The following is a 24,079-nucleotide window of genomic DNA, read 5'->3' as shown; positions in this document are numbered from 1 at the left end:
GTGGGGGTGTGTGGGGTGGGTGGAGTGGGTGGGGGTGCGTGGGGTGCGTGGCGGGGCATGGGGGTGGGTGGGGGTGCGTGGGGGTTGTGAGGGTGCGTGGCGGTGCATGGGCGTGGGTGGGGGTGCGTAGGGTGTGTGGGATGGGTGGGGGTTCCCAGAGCATCCCGAAAGACCCATACGCAGCTTGCGCCGTGCCCTGCTGGCTGAGGTAGGCTCCCATGCCTGCCTAATGCCCTCATGGTGCGCGCATGTGAGAGTGGGGCCCGCTCCGCCGGTGGCCGTGCAGGCTGGGAAATGACGGGGCATTACTGAGCATCACCCGGCCTTTGAACCAGCAGTCGCACCCCGAGGGATGCGCAAGGGAGTAGAATACTTACGGTAGCACGTCTGGAGAGGCCCTGCTCTGCAGACCGCTCAGACGCCGGCGAACAAGGGAATGGGGTCTGAAATGAGGCGCGGCCTCCCGGCGCAGTATTCGCAGCAGGGACGGGAGCCCTTTGGCGATAGGGAAGGCACAGACTGCCTTCTCAGTGCCACACTGCGTAAAAACGCGAGTGGCGGAATACTCCACGGAATACGGTACGACTCTTACCCCCCCCCACCCCCCCCACCTCCGACAAAACCCAGCTATGGGTCACGGATACACACGTGGTAACAAAAACTTAGAAAATAGGAAGGGCCAATGAGTTACATAAATGTCAGGAAAATGTTTGTATCTCTGAGGAGGGGAGGGTTTGGAAGACTCTGAGGAGATTCAATGTGCATTGTAAAAGTTCTACCTCACAAATTAGGTGATGGGTCCATCGTGCTTCATAACATTCATTTGTAATTTTCAAGAATAAGAAATGCTTAATTTTTTTTTTTTTTTTTTTTTTTTTTTTGCATGAGCAGACACCGAGAATTGAAGCCGGGTCTCTCGCATGGCAGGCAAGAACTTAAGTTAAAATTTTAAAGAAACCGTAAAACCACAGACACCACACGAAGCGGCAGCTTCCAGCCGAGGACACATGCGCAATCCACCCACCAATCAGCTTCGCGCAGCACCTGAGGCTGGCGGGGTGGGAGCAGGGGCGGGGGTGTCCCGTACGCATGCGCGCTCTGCCCACCAATCAGCGTCGTGCAGCACCTGCCACCCGGAATGCTGCGCCCTCTACCCACCAATCAGCGTCCCACCTGCCTGAGGGGTGGCTGGCTGTGTTCCCGCGCGAATCCTTGCGCCTCGCATTACTGTCGCGGCAGCGAAGCAGCAGCCTCGGGTGAGGAGCCCGGGTGAGGAGCTCAGGTGGGAGCAGCCGCAGTGGCGCAGCTTATCCTTGGAGACTGGTAACTTTGGCTTGCGGCCTTTGGGTTATTTTTTCAGGTGTGAGGAGCGGGAGGCGTTTTTCCAGCTCGGGATTGCGGACGAGTGGCCGTGTGAGGCCGGCGAGGTAAATCTCCCCCGCGGCGTCCCCAGGGCCCCTGACAGGAAAATGGAGGCGACGAACCCCACTGAGGGCAGGGTGTTGAGCAGGAGCGGGCGGCGCGGGGAGTGGGCCCCGTCAGGCCGCCTCGCACGACCTTCCCTCCGGGCCGGCCCACCGCCGCGCGGCTCTCGCCCTTGCGGCCCCCACGCGCGTCGGGAGCTGTGGGGTGAGCTCGGAGCGCCTTTCCCTCCCCTCCCCCGTGCCTGTGCGGTGGCATCGCCCTGCGCGTTACGTTTCCGAGGCGCGCAGGCGGCACAGCGCTCGTCCCTTGTCCGCGCCTCGCGGTGGGCCGCCCTTGGGCCTGCTCGCCGGCGCCCCTCCGAGCCGGGCGGCCGCGGCCGGGTGCGCGGGCCCGGGGCTGCTGAGGCGGGGGCTCCTCCCGGCTGGGGCCCGCCGCCCCGCGGCCAGCCCGCTCGTCTGCCCGAGGAAGCCGCGCGTCTCCGTTGGCGAGGAGAGCCCGTGCTGAGCGTCTTTGCTCCGAAGGCCAGGAAGCGTGAGGATGGCGCCCTCGGGAAAGAAGCACGTGGGGAAGGCGAGGAAGCCGGCCGTGGGCGGGCAGGGGCTCGGCGCCTGCGGCCTCGACGCGGAGGACCCGAAGCAGCTGAGCGGCTCGGAGGAGTTCCTGGAAGGTGCGGCCCGGGGCCCGCCGCGCGTTGGTCCTGAAACCACCGTTGTCAACCGCAGCTCCCAAAGCGTGTTCACATCCGTTGTTTCTGTTAGGTCCTCCTTGCCCGGGTGAGGTAGAGGAGCTGTGTAGCTTCACCGGCCTTCCGCGTCCTTATCTCTAAAATGCCTACTAGGTGGGTGGTCCTGGGTCCTGGTTCAGTTTACCTGACTTGCAGAAAAAGCGCTGTGTTTAGATGTCTGCTGAAACACTTTTGTTGGCAAAAACCCTAAAAGATCCCAAAGTGGAGAATTACTGTGTTGGGAATGACCGACGGCGGCCACAGCGGCGCAGTAGGAGTTGTCGCCCGCTGCGCCCGAGACCTGGGCTCGGTGCCCCCCGCCTGCCCATGCCAAAAAAACCTGAATAAAAAAACAAACAATTAAACAAACATGACCGAAATGGCATACTTAAGCTTTAGAAATATCGTTTATTCTTTTTGTTAATCCAGGAAAGTTTCCAGTAATTGAAAAACATGGGAAGAAAGGGCCTTGTGCTGCCATGATTGAGGAAGATATGGGGTAATGTATTCAAAATCACTGTTGCCTTTTAAAGTACTGGAAGAACACAAGTACTGTACATATATTTGGCATGTGACATTTCTTCAAAGAAGTATTTTTAGTGAAAAGTTTTTTAATGTAATTTCTTTACAGGGGTAAAGTACAGAATATGTTGGAAAGATTTGGAGGTACGTTTTAGGAAATATTTAAAGAAAATTGTTTTCTACTATAATTGTAGAGTATAAAATGTTAATCAGTGGACTACAAGAGTTATAGTTATATAGGAGTTTGCTTTAGTATTTACTGTGATTCAGCTTCAGAGGTCTTTTTATTTCTAAGTGATGTGAAGAGTGAGAATATTAGCATTGATGAGGTAAGAATAATGCTTTTATTTTATATTTGTGTGAATTTAGGGGACTGGTATAGTAGAAAAAAAGTGAATGGAAAAGTCTTTGTCCCTCTTTATGTTCACAGAGTGACACGTGTATGAATATTTACATACATTTAGTATGTACACGTGTCTGTGTGTGTGTGTGTATATATATGTATATATAGCAGTTTCTCATTTACTCAGTTTAGTTATTTTCTATATCTCTTGTGTTATTTTTCCTTGGGGGAGACAGCACAAACTGAAGCCTCTGAAATAATATTTATTGTTTTACATTAATGAACTATGTAGTTGAGAACTAAAGACAACATTACTAGCTAGTGAGATTATCATCAGATTAAAAAACTTGTAAGTTTAAAATGGAATGTCAAATAACAGTTACAATTAACAATTGTGCTAGACAATAGTATTCTTTGAAAAGAGTAAGTATTTAGCTCCTCTGTAGAGATAATTCATACAAATAAGTCTTTTTGGAAGATTTGCACTATTTGGTGGTGATAAAGTGTGTTGTGAGCTGTCTTACACATTTATTACTCTAGATGAATATGGGTAGTATAAAATGTGTGCATTAGCAGTTCAACTCCACCATGATTACTGAAAAATAACTCCGGATGGTAGTTCCATGACATAAAATCACGTTTGACAATTTATTATTTGAAGTATTAAACATTTTACAAAATGCAGTGTTTATACCTAAAAGTTGTGTGACAGAAGCTCCACGAAAGTATTTGTGTTCTTGAATGGATTGAATGGATTTATTTAGATATGTACTTAAAGTAGAATTGGCCTTTGTCTCTTTTAGTAAAAAACATATTTAAAAATATTGCTGGGCCCTGGTGACTCGGGCAGGCAGAGATTTCAACCTGCCATGCCAGAGACCCAGGTTCGATTCCCAGTGCCTGCCCATGCAAAAAAAAAAAGTATTGCTGACTGTCTTTTTAAAAATCATCTTATTTAACTATTTTTATCTTTTGTGGATTTTGCTTTTTAACAGAATAAGCTTTTCTGTTTTATATAATAGTTCTAACAATTCATATATATATATTCTCCTAAGTGAAGAGTATTTAATAAATTTAGAAAAAAAATTTTATTAAAAAAGTGTTTTCTCATGAGGAAATTAAAATCTATTCTTGAGACCCTTTGTATATATTTTAGAAAATAGAAATGGCTTTGTTTAGTACGTTTTTTCTGGCATGCCTAAATTTAAAAATTATGTGCAGTTAGGATAACTCACTGAAAGTTTTCTCAGGAAAAAAAGGGAGCAAATATTCTTGCTTTTTTTTTAAATGATCCCCCCCTTTTTTTTACTTAAAAAATATTTTTAAAAATTGTGGTTATATATATAACATAAAAATTATTTGAACCATTTTTAAATGCACAATTCTGCAGCAGTTAAGTACATTACCAGTATGGTGTAACTTTTATCACCATTTCCAGAACATTTTCATCATCACGAGCGGAAACTCATTCCCCCCTCCCCATCCTTGGTAACAACTATTTTGCTTTGTCTCTGTGAATTTGCTTATGTTAAGAATTTTGTGTATGAGGACTCATACGGCATTTGGCTTGATTTCCTCATCATGATGTCAGGCTTCATCCATGTTGTAGCATGTATAATTTTAAATGCCTTAACAACATTGTTGAACAAACTTGACCCATACTGATTTGAATACGTGGAAACGGTATTTTCTTTAACATGAAGTTTGAATGAATATTTTCAACACAGTTGACATTAATAAGGCTCTTCTTGCAAAGAGAAAAAGATTGGAAATGTATACCAAGGCTTCTCTCAGAACCAGTAACCAAAGAATTGAACATGTTTGGAAAACACAACAAGAGCAAAGGTAAGTTTATTGAGTCTTTTAGAACCACATTTATATCATTTCTTAGTACTCATGGATTTAAAAATGCTATAGTGTTCTGTTTGTTGGCATCTCCAGTAAAGAATATATTTGGGTTGGTTTTTCTCTTAAGCAAGTAAGTCCTTTAGTCCTTTAACCTCACTCTGTACAATTGAGATGTATTTCCTTGAAGTTGATAAAGACCTTCCCCCCTTTCAAATAATTTAATTTTCTTACTGTATTAAAATAGTGTGTATTTGTTCTAGAAATACTGTAATTTACCTGAATTTAAAGGTAAATGCCATAGAAACCATTAGTCAGGTGACAAATTTAACATATTCATCAATGTAGAAAAAGGTCAATCTTTTATTATAAATAAGTTGTATATTTTAGCTGAGTTAGACTAGCTGTTCTTCAAAAAGTCTCTGTTGTACCAAAGTCGAGAAACAAATTAAATGAAATAATCCTGTTTGGAAATCTTATATGATATATATGTATGGCAAACTCATGGAACCTATTATATCAGAACCTGTATTCAGTAGGAGAAAATGAAACATAAACTGCTTGGAGATAAAATGAAATTTTCTGGAAAATTCATACATACAATAATTTCTGGAAAAAATATATATACATACGATAGCTTTCAAGAGCTAAAGCATGTGAGAGAGCTTCTCTGTTAGCTTGATAAGAAAAAAATACTTTGGGAATCAACATAAATTATACATTTTGTAGTTTCCCACCAGAAAACTTAAATGTTGCTATTATTTCCTTCCTTTTTTAATAGTAGAAATATGTCAAATCTGTTTTATTTTTAATATGTTTATTTCTTTCATGTTGGTATGGAAGATGACAGTGTTCATTATTATGTTTTATAGGCAGAAACTTAACCAAGAATATTCTCAGCAGTTTCTGGCTGTGTTTCAGCAGTGGGATGTAGATATGCAGAAAGCTGAGGAACAAGAAGAAAAATTAGCTGTAGGTATCATAATAGTTTAATAATGAATCTGTTGTAACCGAGGTTCAAGTAGGAATGGAGAACCTAGCCTTGTAGTATATCCATGGAACTAAGCCAGTTTTCGTGAGCTGTTGCTTGCTGTGTTTTGTTCCTGCTGACTGTAAACCAGAGAAGTACAGGCACATACCAAAGTCATAAAAACTCTTGGTCTTTGCTTCCCATGTTGGTTGGGGTGCTTGCATTTCCAAGTGACAGAAATTTGCCAGAGTACAAAAGAAAGACTTACTGATTTATATTAAAGAAATCCAGGGGTGGTTTATCTTCAGGCAGAGCTGGATGGAGGTAGGGAAGGGTCACTCATGCACTGCCACCTGGGTTGTCTCCAGCTCTTACTGGAGTTTCTCAGTGTGGTAAACAAGATCCTTTTTGAAATCTTAGACCTAACTACCATTTTACTTATTTATTTTTCCTTTCAAAGTTTTAGTTTAATGAAGCTTCAGTTTACTTACATAATTGTCGCTTTTAAAGTTCTAAGTACGTTCTGTTTTTACTTTTAATTAAAATGTAGAAATTGCTCATTTTAGGTAAGCCAAAAGGTAATTATAATTTCTCAGTCCAATCTTACAGAGCATTCCCCAGAAGGTATTCTCTTGGCTTTTGAATGCTTTGGTTTGCAGACTCAATAGAGTCGAGTAAAAACCGACAAGCACCATATCCTAAGGGTTTTCAAAATTGAAAAACTTGCATGGAGTAAGTACTTACTAAAGTGAACTGACCAACACCGTTAATTACACCATTAATTAGACCATTCCTAACAATCCAGATGCTGTTGTTTTTCAACCTTCTGATGACACGATTGGAAAGGATATTATGTTCAAGTTGGTGAGATCCTTGGAGAAAATAGTGTCCTTTGGAGTAGAAGAGTACATCGATTTTAGGTCCAATTCTTGGAAAGTCTTTGGTAGTGAGTTTGGGATAATCAGGGTCCGTGTGTTGTCTTTTCTCATCATACCTTCAATATCAGTTATCTACAAAGTAGTAGGTCTTACAGAGAAGAGAAGTGGGTTAAAAGTGACTGCATCGGTTTTTTTCACAGAGTTAGGGAACCCAAAGAATGTATGCTTTTGGGATAGTTTGGATGTGTTCTTAATGTGCTGAATAACCAGTACTTTTCATGTTTACAAACAAAAACTATATTTTTGGCTTCAATTTCATAAGCGTATCAGGTGGCAAAGTGGGCCATAATTTAGAAATCAAACTGAACTCATGCTTCCACCAGAAGAACCTGTCTTAAAAGAAAAATATTTTATTGCCAATTGTGCGGCAGCATCGGACCTCAAACTGGGGTAACCACAGTTCTGTACTGTCTGGATCTGGCATGGGTTGGTGCTGTTTTGGGTTTCCATGGAGGAACTGAATGCCACGTGTATCATTAGTGGAGAGGCTAAATGTGTTGGGGTCAACATGGCCCTTGAAGGAATGGCCAATCTCATGAAGCACTGAAAGAGACAAGTTTATGCCTCTGTTGTTTTTAACCCAGATTTCATCCTCATCAAACTGTGCATCTCCTCCAGTACCGGTTCCAGGTCCAATAGCATGGGCTGAAACTCCACTTTTTCCATCAAAAGGGTAGAAGTCTCACGAGCGCCACGTGAAAAAGAATCATGTCAGGCTTAGCTGCATTAATCTTTCTGAATTTCAGGGTGGGTAACATTACTCCACACTTGAAAAGTCTTCTGGATGGCATAGTCTGCGTCCACATGTGCCAGGTCAGGAGTATAATTGTTGATTTTGTAGGTGGTATAACGTTTCTGCCCTACTGGGCACCCACTCATTGTCTTGATATGATGAATGTCTGGCACTCCACGTCAGGCTGTGTGCATCGTTACCAAAAGTAGATATGTCCAGTTGCCCAGTCACTTTTACCCAAGAACTGCTTGGATTTTATCTTGCCTGAGGTTCCCACTGGCTTTTCCTTGTTATTGGAAGTCTTTCCATGTTGAGATCATAAAAGGTTCCCAGGTACTTTGGCAAATACCACATCATTTTCTTCTGTATTTGTATTTCTGGTCGGGAACAGATCCAGTAGTAATAAGTTTCAGGGTGAGATTCAGTGCAGAAACTTCATTCTAAACTTCTCCTAAATTGCTTAATGCAGTTAACTCTGTTCCTTTTTAGTCCTAACTACCATTTTAGTAATCCCAGTAGACTGAGTCTCTCAGTAACTCTGGCAGAGAAGTCTTCTAGAGGAGGACTATCACAGATCTAGTTTGTATCATTTGCTCATTCCCGAACCATTGTAGTCAGGAAATGGTTTTCTGACCATGCTGATGGGGGATGGAAGTCAGCTCTCCCACATACTGCAAAACTGCACAACTTTTTAATTTCATCCTTGGAGTGACTGTAAAATTATCACACATTTCTTACCCACGAGGTAAGGTACTGTTCATGTTGATGAGTTTATTTTGGAAATGTTAAGATCTGAGGTGCATATGAAATATCCACAAGCAGATGTTACACAGACCACTTGATTTGAGTCTAGGATTCAGGGCAGAGATATGGGCTGGAGATAACAAATTGTGGAGTTATCAGCATAAAGGTAACCATAAACGTAGGTAAGAGGAGCAAGGAATTGATTATAATTATAAAAAAGAAGTCTAAGGATGAAGCAGCTGTCAAGTACTTCAATGTTTAGAGTTCCAGGAGATGAGCGTTAACCAGTAAATGAACTAGTAGAGAACTGGGTGAAATGAAATGAAGAAAACTTATTTTTAAGAAAGAGAGAGGAGCAACTCTGTTGTGTGTTGCTGATGGGTCTAATAAGGTGGGCTCGGCAGCATGGAGATCTTTGGTGTCCTATAGAGAGCTGTTTTGGTAGAATAATGAGTGCAAAAGGCTGACGAATAATACAAGAATGGGAAGGAAAAATGGGTAGTCTGAAAAGGAATAGTTTTTCAGTTTTAAAATTTTAAGATTGGAGAAATGACAGCATGTTTGTATGCTGACGGGATTAATCTACAAGAAGAATTTTAATTGTTGGGAAGAGGGAAAACTGATGAATAATGTTGTTGAGAATAGAGGGGATTTAGTGGACATGTGAAATTGTTAGCCTTAGCAAAGAACAAGGATATTTCATCTCTAAGAACAGGAGAAAAGGCCGAGTATAAAGAATGGATTGGGTGGTGGATCTGATGGTGGAAAATTGAAAGTTTTCTTTGGATTATTTCTATTGAGCGAAGTAAGGTCATCCGTAAAGATAATGAAGGAAGTGTTGCCTTTTGAGGACAGAGTAGAAAATCAGAATAGTTTGAGAGCGGGCCAGTGAAATGGATTAGGGAAGTCAAATTACCAAGCAGCATTAGGGTCCAGTTAAGGTGAGTGATAGTCATCAGAGTATCATGACTATCAAGTAGCACCAGTTTTTCTCCAGTAATGACTAGCTGCATTGTAGGGAGAATAGCTGGAGAGTTTTGGGTTCCATGGTTTATGTTTAGCCGAACAAGCATAAGAGTAAAAAGGGGAGTGGTTAATAAGATTGACCATGGAATTTAAACTGGGGAAAGAGAAAGTGATGGGATGGGGAGAATGGAATCGGGGATAGTGGAAAATAGTAGCATGGATGGATTTTAGGTCCTGGTAGATTTTTTTTGAGTTCTAATACTGAAGAGAGTGAACTAGAAAAGTAGAGAGGTAGTTGGTGAATAGTGATGAGATATCTGGAGAAACAGTGTATATAATGGTTAGAGCCTGAACTTTGGAACCATACTATTTGGGATCAGATTCTGGTCTCACCAGTTGCTAACTGTGAAACCATGGACAAATGATCTCTGTGTGTGAGTTTCCTCCTCTATGAAAGGGATACCTATCTCATTGGGTTGTTTTGGGATAAATAAATCCATACATACTAAGTTTTTAAAGTATGCAGAGCAGTAACTGACACATAGTATTATGAGATTAGTTATTGGTAATGATAAAATCTAGACTATGACCATTTAAATGAAGGGCAGGACAAAAATCATTAGTGGAGAGAGTAAGTTAAGGAATAGAAAGGCCAGTATTACAGGAGAATCATCTATCTGTGAATATTGAAACCAAGAATTAAGACATGATTTGAATATTGCTAAGAAAGAATGTTGCCTTCTTAATAACTGGTAAGATTATTGTATTTTTTTTGTGTATTAATAGCAAAAATTATCTGAATTTGGTCATAATATTTAGTAAACCAGAAAATGTTAAAAGGATTGATTTTAAAGTTATTCCTTTATGATAGAATTATTTTTTGCTATGCCTGAAATTTTACAGAAATTGTTGTCACTCGTTTCTTTTATATTTGTAGAGTATGTTTCGGCAGCAACAAAAGGTTTTTCAGCAATCTAGAATTGCTCAAAGCCAGAGACTGAAAACAATTAAACAATTGTATGAGCAGTTCATGAAGGTCTGTTGTATTTGTTAACATTATACGTTCTTATAAAACTGTAATGTATATATGAAGGTAGAAATTTTTTATTTATGGAAATAGTCAAATGGATTTAACTAAAAATGACATTTGATACTTTACTGATACTTCATTGATATTTTATTAATACTTTAATCATAGTGTTCAGTCACCTTTTTTGGAGAGTAGCAGTAAATATATAATGAAAAATAGAAAGCGTATAAATCATTTCCAGGTAGTCTTTTACTTGTTTTGTATTTCTCAGGGTTTGTTAAGGAGGAAATACCCATTGAAAATAATAGCTATTTTCAAACATTATTATATGTTTTATGGCATATTAGCTTTGAGAATTATTACTACTAAAAATGGCTGTACCGCATCAATTTATCATTGTAAGAGATGGCCCAGATGCCAGATGTACAATAGAATGAAAAAACTATCTGAGGTTTAAACATCTGTGGATTATCTGCTGTCACATATGCACAATAGCAAATTGTGGTCTGACACTGATCTTGTTCGTGCATATATATGCTTATTTTTTAGTAGCTATCCACAGGAGTTTCATGAAACACTGAATATACTCCTTTTATTTATTTATTTATTTTGCATGGGGAGGCACCGAGAATCAAACCCGGGTCTCCAGCACAGCAGGCGAGTACTCTCCCTGCTGAGCCACTGTGGCCCACCCTGTAACTCCTTTTATTTTGATGGCAGGTTCTTTTAATCTGGTTTAATACATGTTAATGTCATTCTTCTAAATTGATTTTGGGGATGTTCTGAGTAAACTAGCAAAATAATTTCAAAATATTTTTAAAATAACTGAAATTATATATATATATAAGCAGAAAAGAATTATTTTTTACATGTTTTCAACTAGATATAGTTGACCTGCTCTAATGACCCCTGAAAACCATTTATTAATTTGTGTGAAGGATTGATAAAGTACTAGAGAAGATGACTTTAAATGTTATCTCTATTACCTCTTAGGGCAGGAACTTGAGTATTATCTTTGACTGTTTCATTGCTCTTATCCTTCACATCTAGTTATTATTAGACCCTGTAATTTTCACTTCTATTATGGTTTTTTATTTCCTTTAATTCCCACTGCTAATGCTGTAGTTCAGTATAAAACTTAAATGATTGTTCTGTTCTGCCATCCATCCTTTGTGGGTACTCCATAATAATATCTTTCTAAAACATATCTCTTCCCTCTTGAAAAACTGTTAATAGTTTTCCGTTCTAAATTCTTAGGTATTCAAGATCCCCTCTCCCCATAAACATGACTTTTTTGTTCTTTTTTTTTTTTTAACATGACTCTTTTTAAATCCTTCATTTACCGCCTTCTTCTTTCACTCCTAACTTCTCCGGATTAATTGCTTTCTCTAACTCACCATATATTTCCATGCTTTTGCTTGCGCTCTTCCTCTAGAAGACTTTTAAATCCTTTTTCTTTCCCTGTTGACATATTCTTCTGCTAGCTAAACTGGAATTAAACCCCATTTTCCACTATACACTACAGCATACTGTGTTTCCATACCTATTATAAAACTTGTGTTATTTTTATATTTCTTCTCACTAGAATAAGGGAGAGATCATGTATTACTAATTTTTTAGTCTTCCACAGCACTTACCAGGGTAATTTTTACATTTTAACATGGTAATTTTTACATTCATGAATTAGAACACTATTTATCGAATGGATCGTAAAGATTGAAAACAAATTTTCCTTTTCATAACTTGAAAAAGAAAAGGTCATAGTACATTCCTACTAATGAAATCATACCACATTAACTGTTAGTCATAATAAGTGGGTTATTACCCAATATTTAGAAAGCCTACTAGAAATACTCAAAATTATGCCACATTAAATGTTAGTCATAATAAGTGGGTTATTACCCAATGTTTAGAAAGCCTACTAGAAATACTCAAAATTATGGTATTTATTGATAAGGGACTTCCAGTCTTGTCTTTTTTTGTTCCATTTTGACCTTACCACCAGTTCATTAACCCATTTTTTTTGAGCAAAATAAATGACTGTTGTACCTCCTATAATAGTTGACTGAAATGTGACATTTTTTATTCCTTTAGTGGGTATTTTTGTCTTCAGGTATTATTCGGAATATATTTTTATTTGGAATAAAGAGTGAGCATTATTGGTTTATTTAACATTTTTTACTTTTGAAAATTAATTGTACAAGTTTAAACCTGATATGAAAAGTGGTATGGCTTGTAACTCTCTGTTTTAGAGTGTGGAGGACCTGGAGAAGAGTCATGAAAATCATCTAACTGGTGCACAAAATGAACTTAGAAAAGAAATGGCTGTATTGCAAAGAAGATTTATGATGGACACTGTGAGTAGTTATATTTAAAATTGGAAAACTAAGGATTAATGTAAGCATTGAAATATTTTATTTGCTGAAATATGTATAACACTTATCAAAATATTAAACAGATGTTTAATATCTCCTTTCATGTAACAGCAGCAACAAGAGATGGCAAGCGTTCAAAAGTCTCTTCAGTCCATGTTATTCTGATGATTCTTTGATGAAAGAACTTGAACCTAAGTAATATGATACAGTTACAACATTAGCTTAAGGGACATACATTAGTCTATATTGTGGTTTAAAAACTCTGGTTTAAATTACTGTATCTTGTTAAATAACTTTTTGTTAAATTACTATATCTTGTTAATCATTAGCTTTTTGTTAATCATTAGCTTTTTGTTAAATACAAGACTCCTTTTCCCTCACCCCAATAAAATATAAACAGTTATGTGAACAGCAACAAGTTTCAAAGTTGTATTTATGAAGCTTTCAGTTCCTTGGTAGTACTAGTGGATTTTTCTCCCTAAGACTGTTAATTAATTTTTATCAGTAAGAATGATTTACTTTTAGGTTTTGGCCCCATTGGATCTGTATCAGTCCTAAAAGTATGCAAGGTTAAATTGTTCTTCTTTAAGAAAAAAAAATATTAATAAAGAATGCAAAGTATTTTACATGTACATCCTTTTGGATTGTTAGAGCCAATTCTAATAAGATCTCAAAAGAAAATCTATAATAAAATTAAAGACAACTTAAGTTTGTGTTATAGAATAAAATAAACTGCTAAAAATCACTAAGACAAAGGAACCAAATATATAACTATTAGTTCTCAGATACGGGTTTTTAAATGTCTTCCATAGAGACATCAAAATGCCATTTAATTGAGTTTGGCTACACTTAAATAACATATGCTCAAGAGCTTGCTATTCAGTTTATGGTTGTTTACCTCCTTATCCTCAGAATTGAAATTTTTTTCTCTGGTCTTGTTTCTAACCAATTTATAGACTTTTATTTTACCCTGATAAAAATATCATGAAGGAAGGCTTCACAACTGAAAGACATAATGGAATCTGCAGGGCTTATGTTTTATATTCAAGTATAATCTTATTCGATATACTAGCCTCTCGCAAAAGAGGAATTTCCTTCACTCTTAGGTTCCCCTAACTGCTTCTCCTCTCATCCTTGGGCTATTAGTCAATATGCTTGTGAACCTGTTCAGGTGCTTGATGACATGCAGTCTTGAAGATACTTAAATGAAGGTGTCTTGAAATTTGCAGGCACAAAGCACTAAAGTATGCCATCATATCAAATGAAGCAATGACCTAAAGAAACAAACAAAAAATAAACAGGATCATGATCTGTCATTCTGAAGCAGCAGCTATTTTTCTGTTTCCCTCCAAATCTTTATCTTAACATAAAATTCTGAAAATATGACATTATAGAATACCTTAATATATTTCCTGGTAGAACTTCACTAATAGTCCTCTGGAATATGCATGGTACTTTTACAGAAACTGATGTCAGAGAGGTAAAAGGACAAGACCAAAGCTAGCAAGTAACAGAAGCCAGGCCTTTTGATTTGACATTTCTCAACATTCTGCTGTGAAATGAAGCCTCAAATTTTCTTCTAGAAGGGGGGCTATCAGTCATAATCTGTATGAACGCATTTATCGGATAATTTTCTTATTCCTTTGAGATTAGTTTTAAGACGGTAAAAGGCCTAGAAAAGATAGCAATATTGGGAGGCATATATGAAATTGTGTACACAAAATTAAGGGGGAAGGTATACTATTGAGAAACTTTGCTCACAGACCAGGGGCAAGTGCTTTTCTTCAGAAAATGAAGCCCAGGAGAAAAAGGAGCCTCACAACTCTGCCATAGGAGAGGGAATCTTCCTCACTCAAAAGGGTTGAAAATCTCTGTATCATCCCTCTGACTTTACCTGAAAAGCTCCATTTTGGCTCTTTTCTCTCTGAAGCAGGTACCTATGCCCTGGCAGAGGTACTAGGGATGCCTAAGGAATCTGTTTTGTTTGGTTCACATAGTGTTTTTTTTTTTTTTTTGATATGCTCTCATATCCCTCATTTCCCTCTTTGTGTTGTTTTTGTTATATGCTACCTCTTCATTTTTATGTATTCATATAATAGAAATATGATAATTTCTTACTCGGTTGTATAGAATATCTAAATCTTATAGGAAATAAAGGGTACCATACTTTGGGGTCTTGCATTTACCCATGTGATTACTTTTACTATAGATCTGAACTTCTCCATACTGCTCCAAGTACCACCTAGTGTTTTAAAGAAAGATCGAATTTAACTTCTATAAACAGGGGCATCCTCGGTCACCACACTGTTATAAACCAACCTGTGCTGGTTTGAAAGGAAGTATGCCCCCTAAGAAAAGCCATGTTTTATATAAATCCCATTTCATGAAGGTCGAATAATCCTTATTCAATACTGTATATTTGAAACTGTAATGAGATCATCTCCCTGGTTGATGTGATTTAGTCAAGAATGGTTGTTAAACTGGATTAGGGGATGACATGTCTCCACCCATTTGAGTGGGTCTTGATTGGTTTGCTGGAGTCCTATAAAAGAGGAAACATTCTGGAGGAAGGGATTCAGAGAGAGCAGAACGATGAAGCCATGAGATGCAGAGAGTCCACGAGCCAGCAGCCTTTGGAGATGAAGAAGGAAGATGCTTCCCGGGGAGCTTCATGAAACTGGAAGCCAGGAGAGTAAGCTAGCAGATGACGCTGTGTTCGCCATGTGCCCTTCCAGCTGAGAGAGAAACCCTGACTGTGTTCGCCATGTTCCTTCTCACTTGAGAGAGTCCCTAAACTTCATCGGCCTTCTTGAACCAAGGTATCTTTCCCTGGATGCCTTAGATTGGACATTTCTATAGACTTGTTTTAATTCGGACATTTTCTCAACCTTAGAACTGTAAACCAGTAACTCATTAAATTCCCCCTTTTAAAAGCCATTCCGTTTCTGGTATATTGCATTCCGGCAGCTAGCAAACCAGAACACAATCCAACACACTATGTTATAAACTAAGTGTTTGAAGTTTTAGCACTTGATATTTTAGTTATGTTAACAGTTCCATTTGGTAATAAGTATCCAAGTGCACTAAAAGAGACCCTACTTGGGATTTCCAGGTATTTTGAAAAATAACTCACTATATCTTAAATTTGGGTTGAGAGCTGTAAAAATATTTATAGTGAATAGCAAATCAAAGGAAATTATTCAGATTTTCAAATACTTTTTGGAATATTGCCTGAAAACTTTTTCCTTAGCCACCTGATTCACTGCATGATTTCTTTTAGTGCACTTTAATGTGTAATTAAAGTTGAAGGTCAGGGAAGTGCAGAGGTAGGGAAAAAGAGAGCAAAATAGTGCAGAAACCTCATCAATTGAAGACAAACCATAAAGATAACATCCCAATAACAAAAAAAGTTTAATAATGTTCTATTTAACCAATATGTAATATGATTGTTTTTCTCAGATGGCTAAAGTCTCAATATTTTATTCAGTATTTTACAGGCATTGAGTACAAATTAATATATTATCTGCACTCCTATCTTAAGTAGGATATAATCAATGAAAATGAACCTTTGCTTGATGATTCAGAGTCGTCATTTGAACACAGATTATGCACTATCCTCAAGAGCTATAGAGATAGAGGAGGTTGCTTGCTTCTATAGCCAAAATAGTCTCAGAATCCTGCACTTGGGTAGTACCGTCTCTTCTGTTTTGTTTCCTCAATTAGCTGACAGTTCTTGCTGCAGTTAATGCCCACTGTTCTAGTTTGCTACTCCTGGAATGCAACACATCAGAGATGGATTGGCTGTCAATGAAAGGGGATTTATTTAGTTAACATATGAGTTCTTCAGAGGAAAGGCAGCTAACTTTCAATTGAGGTTCTTTCTCACATGGAAGGGCACAAGGCGATCTCTGCTGGCCTTCTCTCCAGGCCTCTGGGTTCCAACAACTTTCCCCAGGGTGATTTCTTTCTGCATCTCCCAAGGCCTGGGCTGAGCTGGGAGGACTGAGATGAGGTATGCTGAGCTGCTTGGGCTGTGCTGTGTTGAGCTCTCATTTAAGCACCAGCCAATTAAGTCAAACATCATTCATTGCAGCAGGCATGCCTCCTAGCCGACTGCAGATGTAATGAGCAACAGATGAGGTTCACACGCCATTGGCTCATGTCTACAGCAATAGAACTAGGTACCTTCACCTGGCCAAGTTGACACCTGAACCTAACTACCACACCCACCTTTGCTAGTGCTAACCCTATTGGACTTGTCAATTATCTGATATAAACTGGGAAGAATTTTATAATTTAACAAGCATGATTAAGTAGGAGAAACTAAAGAATAGAGTCCTTTGGGCAGAGTAAATTGATTTTTGATGCTGGATTTTAGGGGAGAAAGGTATAGTTATTTTTGAGGTATGCAGTTGTGTGTTCCATGATTTAGGTTGGATACCTGACCTCCATATATGTGGGCCATTTCTACACACAATAAAATGATCCACAGCTTAAAATAATTCAGATTATATTCATAACAATACTGGTATCTCACTGAAATGGTTCTTAAGCATCGTGTTGTTTCCTGACATCTGCTGATAAATAAAAATCTTAGCATAGTGCTCACTTACCATTGCTATCCAGAGAACAACATATTCATCTACAAAATTATTAAAGTACTGATCTAAAAATAAAAGACCAGGCCCAATAAACACAGTGTGTTGAAGGTATAGTTCACTTTTGGTCATATGAGCTACCTATAAAAAAAAAAGTATAATTTCACTATTAAATGTTTTAGCTTTTACTTTAAGAACTGAGAATTATAACTTTAATTGAATATTAAGACAGATAAGGATCAACAGGCCATTTAATCTCACATTTCATGTGGGAATACGGACTCTAAAACTTTCCAAATTCAAGACTGGATAGGGTATTAAAGTTTATAATATAAAAATTCTTTGATCTTAGAAGTTGTTAAAGAATTACAGCAAAGCAAATAATGAAAAGTGCTTACTATAGAGGGAGGCGTGTCTCTCTCTGAATATATTAAATCATTATCATAGTTTTGCCAGTTTTATTTGGAGCACCATTTATGGTGATGATACCCCACAAAAAAAAAAAACCCAACCCACTGTATGAAATAGTTTCTAGCCTTATGTTTGAGGACCAATACATTATACAAAGTGTTTATTATTTATACATTATTATAAACAAAAATTTAAAAATTTCTTACCACCAATTTTTGTGCAACTTTAGCGAAGACACATCCAAACATGAGGGTATAAAGACAAGGATGTTTTTCAAACACATTAGTTGCTGACTTTTTGTAGATCATTATTGCCAGTATGATAATTAGTCCTATGTGGAGTCCAGGTGACAAGACACTGGTGCCCTAATAAAGTGGAAAATGAGTATCACATGCTGACATTGCATCTATTACACTGAAAACATTTTTTGAACATCCATTTTGTGCTAGGAACTAGAGACCTAAAGAAGAGTATGGCATAGTGTATGGCCTAAAGGCATATATGGACTAGAGCTGTGCTTTCTTCAAACTTCCACAGAACCCTAGGGTAACACAGAGATGTTTGATGTTTGACATTCATCTCAAACGTAGAAGTTTGACAACAATTTTATATTTTTTATTTAAAAAAATTTTTTAAATGCCAAAAAACACCCAAGAAAAAGCAAACATTCTTAAGTTTGGATCATTCCGTTCTACATATATAATCAGTAATTCACAATGTCACATAGGTGCATATTCATCATCATGATCATTTCTAGGAACACTTGCATCTATTCAGAAAAAGAAAAACAGAAAAAAATTTATACATACCATATCCCTTACCCCTCCCTTTCATTGATCACTAGCATTTCAAACTAAATTTAACATTTGTTCCTCCTATTACTTACTTTTATTCCATATGTTCTACTCATCTGTTGACAAGGTAGATAAAAGGAGCACAAGGTTTTCACAATCACACAGTCCACACGTTGTGGAAGCTATATCATTATACAATCATCTTCAAGAAACATGGCTACTGGAACACAGCTCCACATTTTCAGGCAGTTCCCTACAGCCTCTCCATTACATCTTGACTGAAAAGGTGGTATCTATCTAATGCGTAAGAATAACCTCCAGGATAACCTCTCAACTCTGTTTGGACTCTCTCAGCCATTGACAATTTATTTTGTCTCATTTCACTCTTCCCCCTTTTGGTCGAGAAGGTTTTCTCAATCTCTTAATGCTGAATCTCAGCTTTTCTAGGGGTTTTCTCAATCCCTTGATGCTGAGTTTCAGCTCATTCTAGGATTTCTGTTCCACATTGCCAGGAAGGTCCACACCCCTGGGAGTCATCTCCCATGTAGAGAGGGGCAGGGCAGTGAGTCTGCTTGCTGTGTCGGCCCAGAGAGAGAGGCCACATCTGAGCAACAAAAGAGGTTCTCTTGGGGGTGACTCTTAGGCCTAATTTTAGGCAGGCTTGACCTATCCTTTGTGGGGTAAGTTTCATATAAAGAAATTCCAAGCTAGGGGCTCAGCCTAAAGGTTTGGTTGTCCTTACTGCTTGGGAAAATATCAAGAATTCAACTTGGCGAAGTTGAATTTTCCCCCTTTCTCACCATTCCCTGAAGGGGACTTTGCAGATACTTTTTTATTCACTGTTCAAATCACTCTGGGATTTATCAGGGCATTACTCTAGACAAACCCACAAAATCTCATGTCCTACTCAAGGTTCCATTTACTTCTGGTGTTCAATATAAGTTATATTAGGAAATGCACTAGTCAAAATATAAATTTTGTACCAAATAAACATTTTTTTCCTTTAGTCTCACACATAAGTTGAAATTTTAAAATACTAGTTACCATCTATTTTCAGCACCCTGCAGTAATGCCATTCCTTTGTTCTTCCTCATGCAAAAACATTTTTTAAACTTGTACATTTTGACTACAATTTTATATACATACAAATGCTTCATACCAATAATCAGCTAACAATGTGATTTATTCTATACCATATTTTACTACATTCAACACTTGGACTGCCAAGTTAAAATTTTTGTGCAGATAGTGAAATAAAGCTTATCCTGCCAATTCTGCAAAATATCTGCACCACTGATTAGGAAGAATTTAACTGGCTTGTTCTTTATCTGTACACCCTCCTCCCCAATTTCTTTCTTTTTTTTCTTTTGCATTCAGATTGCAAACACCCTCTTATGTAAAATTGTGCAGTTTAGTTCATTAAATTTTCATCTTTTCAGTTTCAGTATTTTTTTCAGTGCTGCTTATCTCAATCAAAATACTGAAAAAAAATAGGTATTAAATCTTACTAAATCTAAAGCTACCAATTCAATTTGTGTTAATTAGAAAGCTTTATTCATGTTCATATAAATATTAGAAATCAAAACTAAAAAATTTATTCTAATGTGCTTTGTTTTATATATTATGATTCTATAATGTTAAAAATGTTGGAAAATCACCAATTTAAAAGTCTAAAATATACTGCCTTCCTGGCCATAGTGTTTGGTTTTCTTAAGCCTTCCTTCAACTATCTAATAATCAGTACCCAACTAAATCTTATGTTCTTTAATGGAACCTGCATTTCAGCTAGTGTTCTATTATGTCATTCATGATCAAGCAACATAATAAACTTTATGCAGAAGAGTGTACTGAGATCCACAGACAAAACACCTCAAGAAATAAATTTTTCCAAATATATCAAAACTTCTATATGTAAATGAATTTTATACTTTGCTTTTGAATTGTGCCTAAAATGCATTAATAAAGAATTTAAATTGTGAGACTTCTTTGGAAATAACCTTTTATAGATTACGAGTAATATAAAAGATGTGAATTTTTTTTTTTTAACTAAAAATAGGATATCTCATGTTTACTCATCCTATTAAATCTGTCTCCAAATGACCTTGGCTGTTTCCCAAAGTCAAATCTATCCTTAGAGGACAAAAATTTTGTACTAAAGATCTGAAGAAATTCAAGAGAATGTGGTATAGCTTAAAGTAATCTTTAAAAGGTATGCCCACAGTATATCATTTTGAAAAACCTGGTAAAAAATGCTGGCTCTTTCCTAGTTTAAAGTATAGAAGTTCTTACAAAATATAAATAAATGAAAAAGTATTTACAGCATGAGCAGGGTGTAAGGAACACAAGCACAAGGTGTACCCACTCAACTTAAGAATTAAAACTAAAACTTTTACCTTTAAAAAATATTAGTTCTTTTAAGTATATTTCAGTGATTTTTCAATACAATTTATTTGGTGAATAATAAGTTGCCACATGGATAAAATTACTGACCTCTTAGCAGCTTTCCTGCCTTTGACTCAGGAACTCATTCCCCACTATTCCTCTCCTCCCCTCTTATATTCAAGGATATAAAATGCAAGAAAACAAATGCTGACTCTTAATTATGTACAGTAAAAAACAGCAGATGGTTAAATGGAATATCTGAAAAGTCTACTCCGAGCGCGGCTGTAAAAAGATAAAAATGCTCTATCATCAGGCCAAACTCTTTAAAATGCTTTTGTATAATGACTAAAATTGAACATTGGCATATTTTTAGTATCTCTTTATAGCTGCTGCGAAAATATAAAATTAATACTGAAAAATGAAATTAACATCTTACTGCTATAGTCGATCCATTCTTGCCAACGCCACCATGGAGGATAACATGGAAATAATTTGAACAGGAAAAATTTGCTCCACCTACTACTCCAAGAACTGGAAAGATCTTCCATTTTATTTCTAGAATGGGTATCTTTAGGGATAGAGGGAAAAACACCAAATCATTAAAAAACCAAAATTTCTTTTCTTATTAAATAGTAAAGAAACATTATGATGTGGTTTTATACAATGAGCTCTCCGTTTTTGTACAACCAAACCTTCAATTTCAGAAATACAGCCTGAAGTGATAACTTTTGCTGAAATGATTTGATTCATTAAGTGAATAATGAATCCACCAAATTCAGCTAAGTCTAATTACACTTTATTTAACAAGCCTTCATTTGACTAAGCAACATGAAAAAGGATGGTTCACTCTAATTTAGTAGCCTTGAGAAGACAGTATCACAGGAAAAGCAGACACCATGATCTGCATCATAAATGTGACAAATAGGATTTATGTACATGTAAACATTTTGTGTGTAGTTAACATTTCTAGGTTTAAATTATCTAGCAATATATTTACCTGCCGGGCAATTGCAGTTCAAGAGAACTTCCAAAGGCAGCAAAGGATTAAAAAAAAAAACAAAAAAGGTAAAAATGAAATTCTAGAAGCTATAGGCTATTGTCCTATGAAATTAGTCTTTGAAATACTGTACGAAAAAACTGGTGGAAACTACAGGTTAACAATTAAATTTAAAAACCTATATCAAAAGTAACTTTGTTGCTGAGAATAAACATGTTTTCTTTCTATGGTACTGCTAAAAAGTTGAATGAAAGGATATTAAATTTAAGTTGAATTCTTCCCCAGTGTTCACATCGTTGTAACTACATCAGAATTCCATATTTAAGACAACCACATCTGACTTAATGAACGGACCTGCCTACGTGCTTCTAGGTCCACATTCACCTTATTATTATGGTTGTTGGCTGACACACAGACATAAGCATCCCTTCCCTCTAGTGTATTGTACAGGTCTATGATAGCATATCCTTGAAACTTTAATTTATTCTTAATTAAACAGAAGGTATATGAATGCCTCAAGGGAAATGTATATTACTTTTTAAAATATGCCTGAAGTCTATTTCTGAGCCTACTGCTATGAATTCTGATACTGAATGCCACAGGGAAACCTCTTACTGTTTTACTGGAGGTATGCAGCTTAGTGATTAAAACCAGAGCCTGGAATCAATCAGCTTAATTCTTAGCAGCAGTACTTTACTAGTGTTCTAGTTTGCTAGCTGCCAGAATGCAACACACCAGAGATGGATTGGCTTTTAATAAAAGGGGATATATTTTGTTAGTTCTTCAGAGGACAGGCAGCTAACTTTCCACTGAGGTTCTTTCTTACACAGAAAGGCACAGGGTGATCTCTGCTGGCCTTCTCTCCAGGCCTCTGGTTTCCAACAACTTTCCCCAGGTGATTTCTTTCTGCATCTCCAAAGGCCTGGGCTGAGCTGCGAGTGCTGAGATGAGGTCTGCTGAGCTGCTTGGGCTGTGCTACATTGAGCTCTCTCATTTACGCACCAGCCAATTAAGTCAAACATCATTTCATTGCAGCAGGCACGCCTCCTAGCCGACTGCAGATGGAATCAGCAACAGATGAGGTTCACGTACCATTGGCTCATGTCCACAGCCACAGAACTAGGTGACTTCACCTGGCGAAGCTGAAAACAGAATTTAACTACCACAACTAGCTATGTGTCCTTGAACAAATTACCCATCTAGGCCTTAATTTCCTTATTTCTAAAAGAAAATGATAGTTATCTATTTCATAGGACTGTTCTGAGGGTCTGATGAAACAATCATGATAAAATGTTTGAGTTTATAATAAGCACTAGCTAAATACTAGTTGTTGGCTGTTTGTATTATCCTCATTCTTCTTTACACTGTGGGCAGGTAGTTGTGAGTCAGCCAGTGTTGTGGACTTAGGTTGTGGTTACAGAATAACTTAGATATTCATTATTATAATCTTTATAATGTTTTCCCATGTGTGCTACTTAGGAGCTATTATGTACCCCACAAAAGGCCACATTTTATTAATCTACCCCTGTTGGGCCAGACGTATTGTAGGTGAGACCTTCTGGTTCAATTGAGATGTGGCCCCGCCCAATCAGGGTGGGTGTTAATCCTTTTACTGGGGTCCTTTGTGAGAATAACAGAGAGGAATCTTTCGTCCACAGAAGCAAGAAGGACCCAAGCGAGAAGGAGCTGAGAAAAAGAGCTAAAAACAAAATGTGGGAGAGATGGGCCAGCATACGTTGGTGTGTGACAGAGGAACCCTGCATGTCATCTGCCTTTTCTTGTTGATGCCTTAATTTGGATATCTTTCATGGCCTTAGAATTGTAACCTGTAATCTAATAAATACCCATCATTAAAAGCCAGTCTGTTTCTGGTATTTTACATTTAAGCAGCTTGAGCAAACTGAAATACTATGCTATACTTGAAATTATTACAGTGGCCTCCTAAGAACCAACTTTTATCAAAATACTGAGGTCACCAACCAAGAAGAAAATAAAAACACTCCTTCATATAGCACCTGATAGCTTAAAAAAATACAAAAATTGGCAACTTTTCTTTTCTACTATGGATTTTCTTTCCTACTATGAATTTTGGCCTGGACAAGGTAGTTCAACTGGTATATTTAATTTTGTACTAGGGAACTGTTTTCTTCTTTGTGGTAATATATTCATGTGCAGGGGTAAATGCCATAATAAGGTATATAAGATAATAAAATTATAAAATGAAGGGAAAAAAAGTTAACAGGATGGATACTAAATACGATGTAAGTATTTTGAAGAAAATT

General features: G+C 37.6%; 1 protein-coding gene and 2 pseudogenes across 4 annotated transcripts in view; 1 reads left to right on the top strand and 2 right to left on the bottom strand.

Annotated features, from left to right (window-relative positions):
- Window positions 1-1,237: 1,237 nt before the first annotated feature.
- Window positions 1,238-23,657, top strand: SYCP3 (synaptonemal complex protein 3). Of its 3 annotated transcripts, none has more exons than XM_077111793.1 (10): window positions 1,238-1,256; window positions 1,361-1,427; window positions 1,947-2,092; window positions 2,579-2,648; window positions 2,781-2,815; window positions 4,742-4,859; window positions 5,732-5,831; window positions 10,148-10,246; window positions 12,493-12,597; window positions 23,456-23,657. In XM_077111793.1, the coding sequence occupies exons 3-10, from the start codon at window positions 1,963-1,965 to the stop codon at window positions 23,498-23,500; spliced, it is 702 nt and encodes a 233-aa protein (XP_076967908.1). In that variant the 5' UTR covers window positions 1,238-1,256; window positions 1,361-1,427; window positions 1,947-1,962; the 3' UTR covers window positions 23,501-23,657. The 3 variants fall into 3 exon arrangements, with proteins under 3 accessions (XP_076967908.1, XP_076967907.1, XP_076967909.1); XM_077111792.1 differs by lacking the exon at window positions 23,456-23,657 and adding an exon at window positions 12,727-13,033 and having other exon boundaries at window positions 1,239-1,256; XM_077111794.1 differs by lacking the exon at window positions 23,456-23,657 and adding an exon at window positions 12,727-13,033 and having other exon boundaries at window positions 1,255-1,269.
- LOC143690352 (macrophage metalloelastase pseudogene) lies at window positions 6,318-8,261 on the bottom strand (annotated as a pseudogene).
- Window positions 12,633-24,079, bottom strand: part of LOC143642864 (cholinephosphotransferase 1-like) — a 25,647-nt pseudogene continuing 14,200 nt past the window's right edge. Inside the window, exons 5-9 of the transcript XR_013155961.1 lie at window positions 21,237-21,368; window positions 17,831-17,989; window positions 17,229-17,354; window positions 13,779-13,889; window positions 12,633-12,806 (exon numbers count right to left, since the gene is read on the bottom strand). The product of XR_013155961.1 is annotated as a cholinephosphotransferase 1-like (transcript). The remainder of the gene's footprint in view (window positions 12,807-13,778; window positions 13,890-17,228; window positions 17,355-17,830; window positions 17,990-21,236; window positions 21,369-24,079) is intronic.

The sequence above is a fragment of the Tamandua tetradactyla genome, chromosome 7, assembly GCF_023851605.1.
Source record: "Tamandua tetradactyla isolate mTamTet1 chromosome 7, mTamTet1.pri, whole genome shotgun sequence".
In the NCBI taxonomy this organism is placed as follows: domain Eukaryota; kingdom Metazoa; phylum Chordata; class Mammalia; order Pilosa; family Myrmecophagidae; genus Tamandua; species Tamandua tetradactyla.
This window is presented reverse-complemented; position numbering and strand designations above follow the sequence as displayed.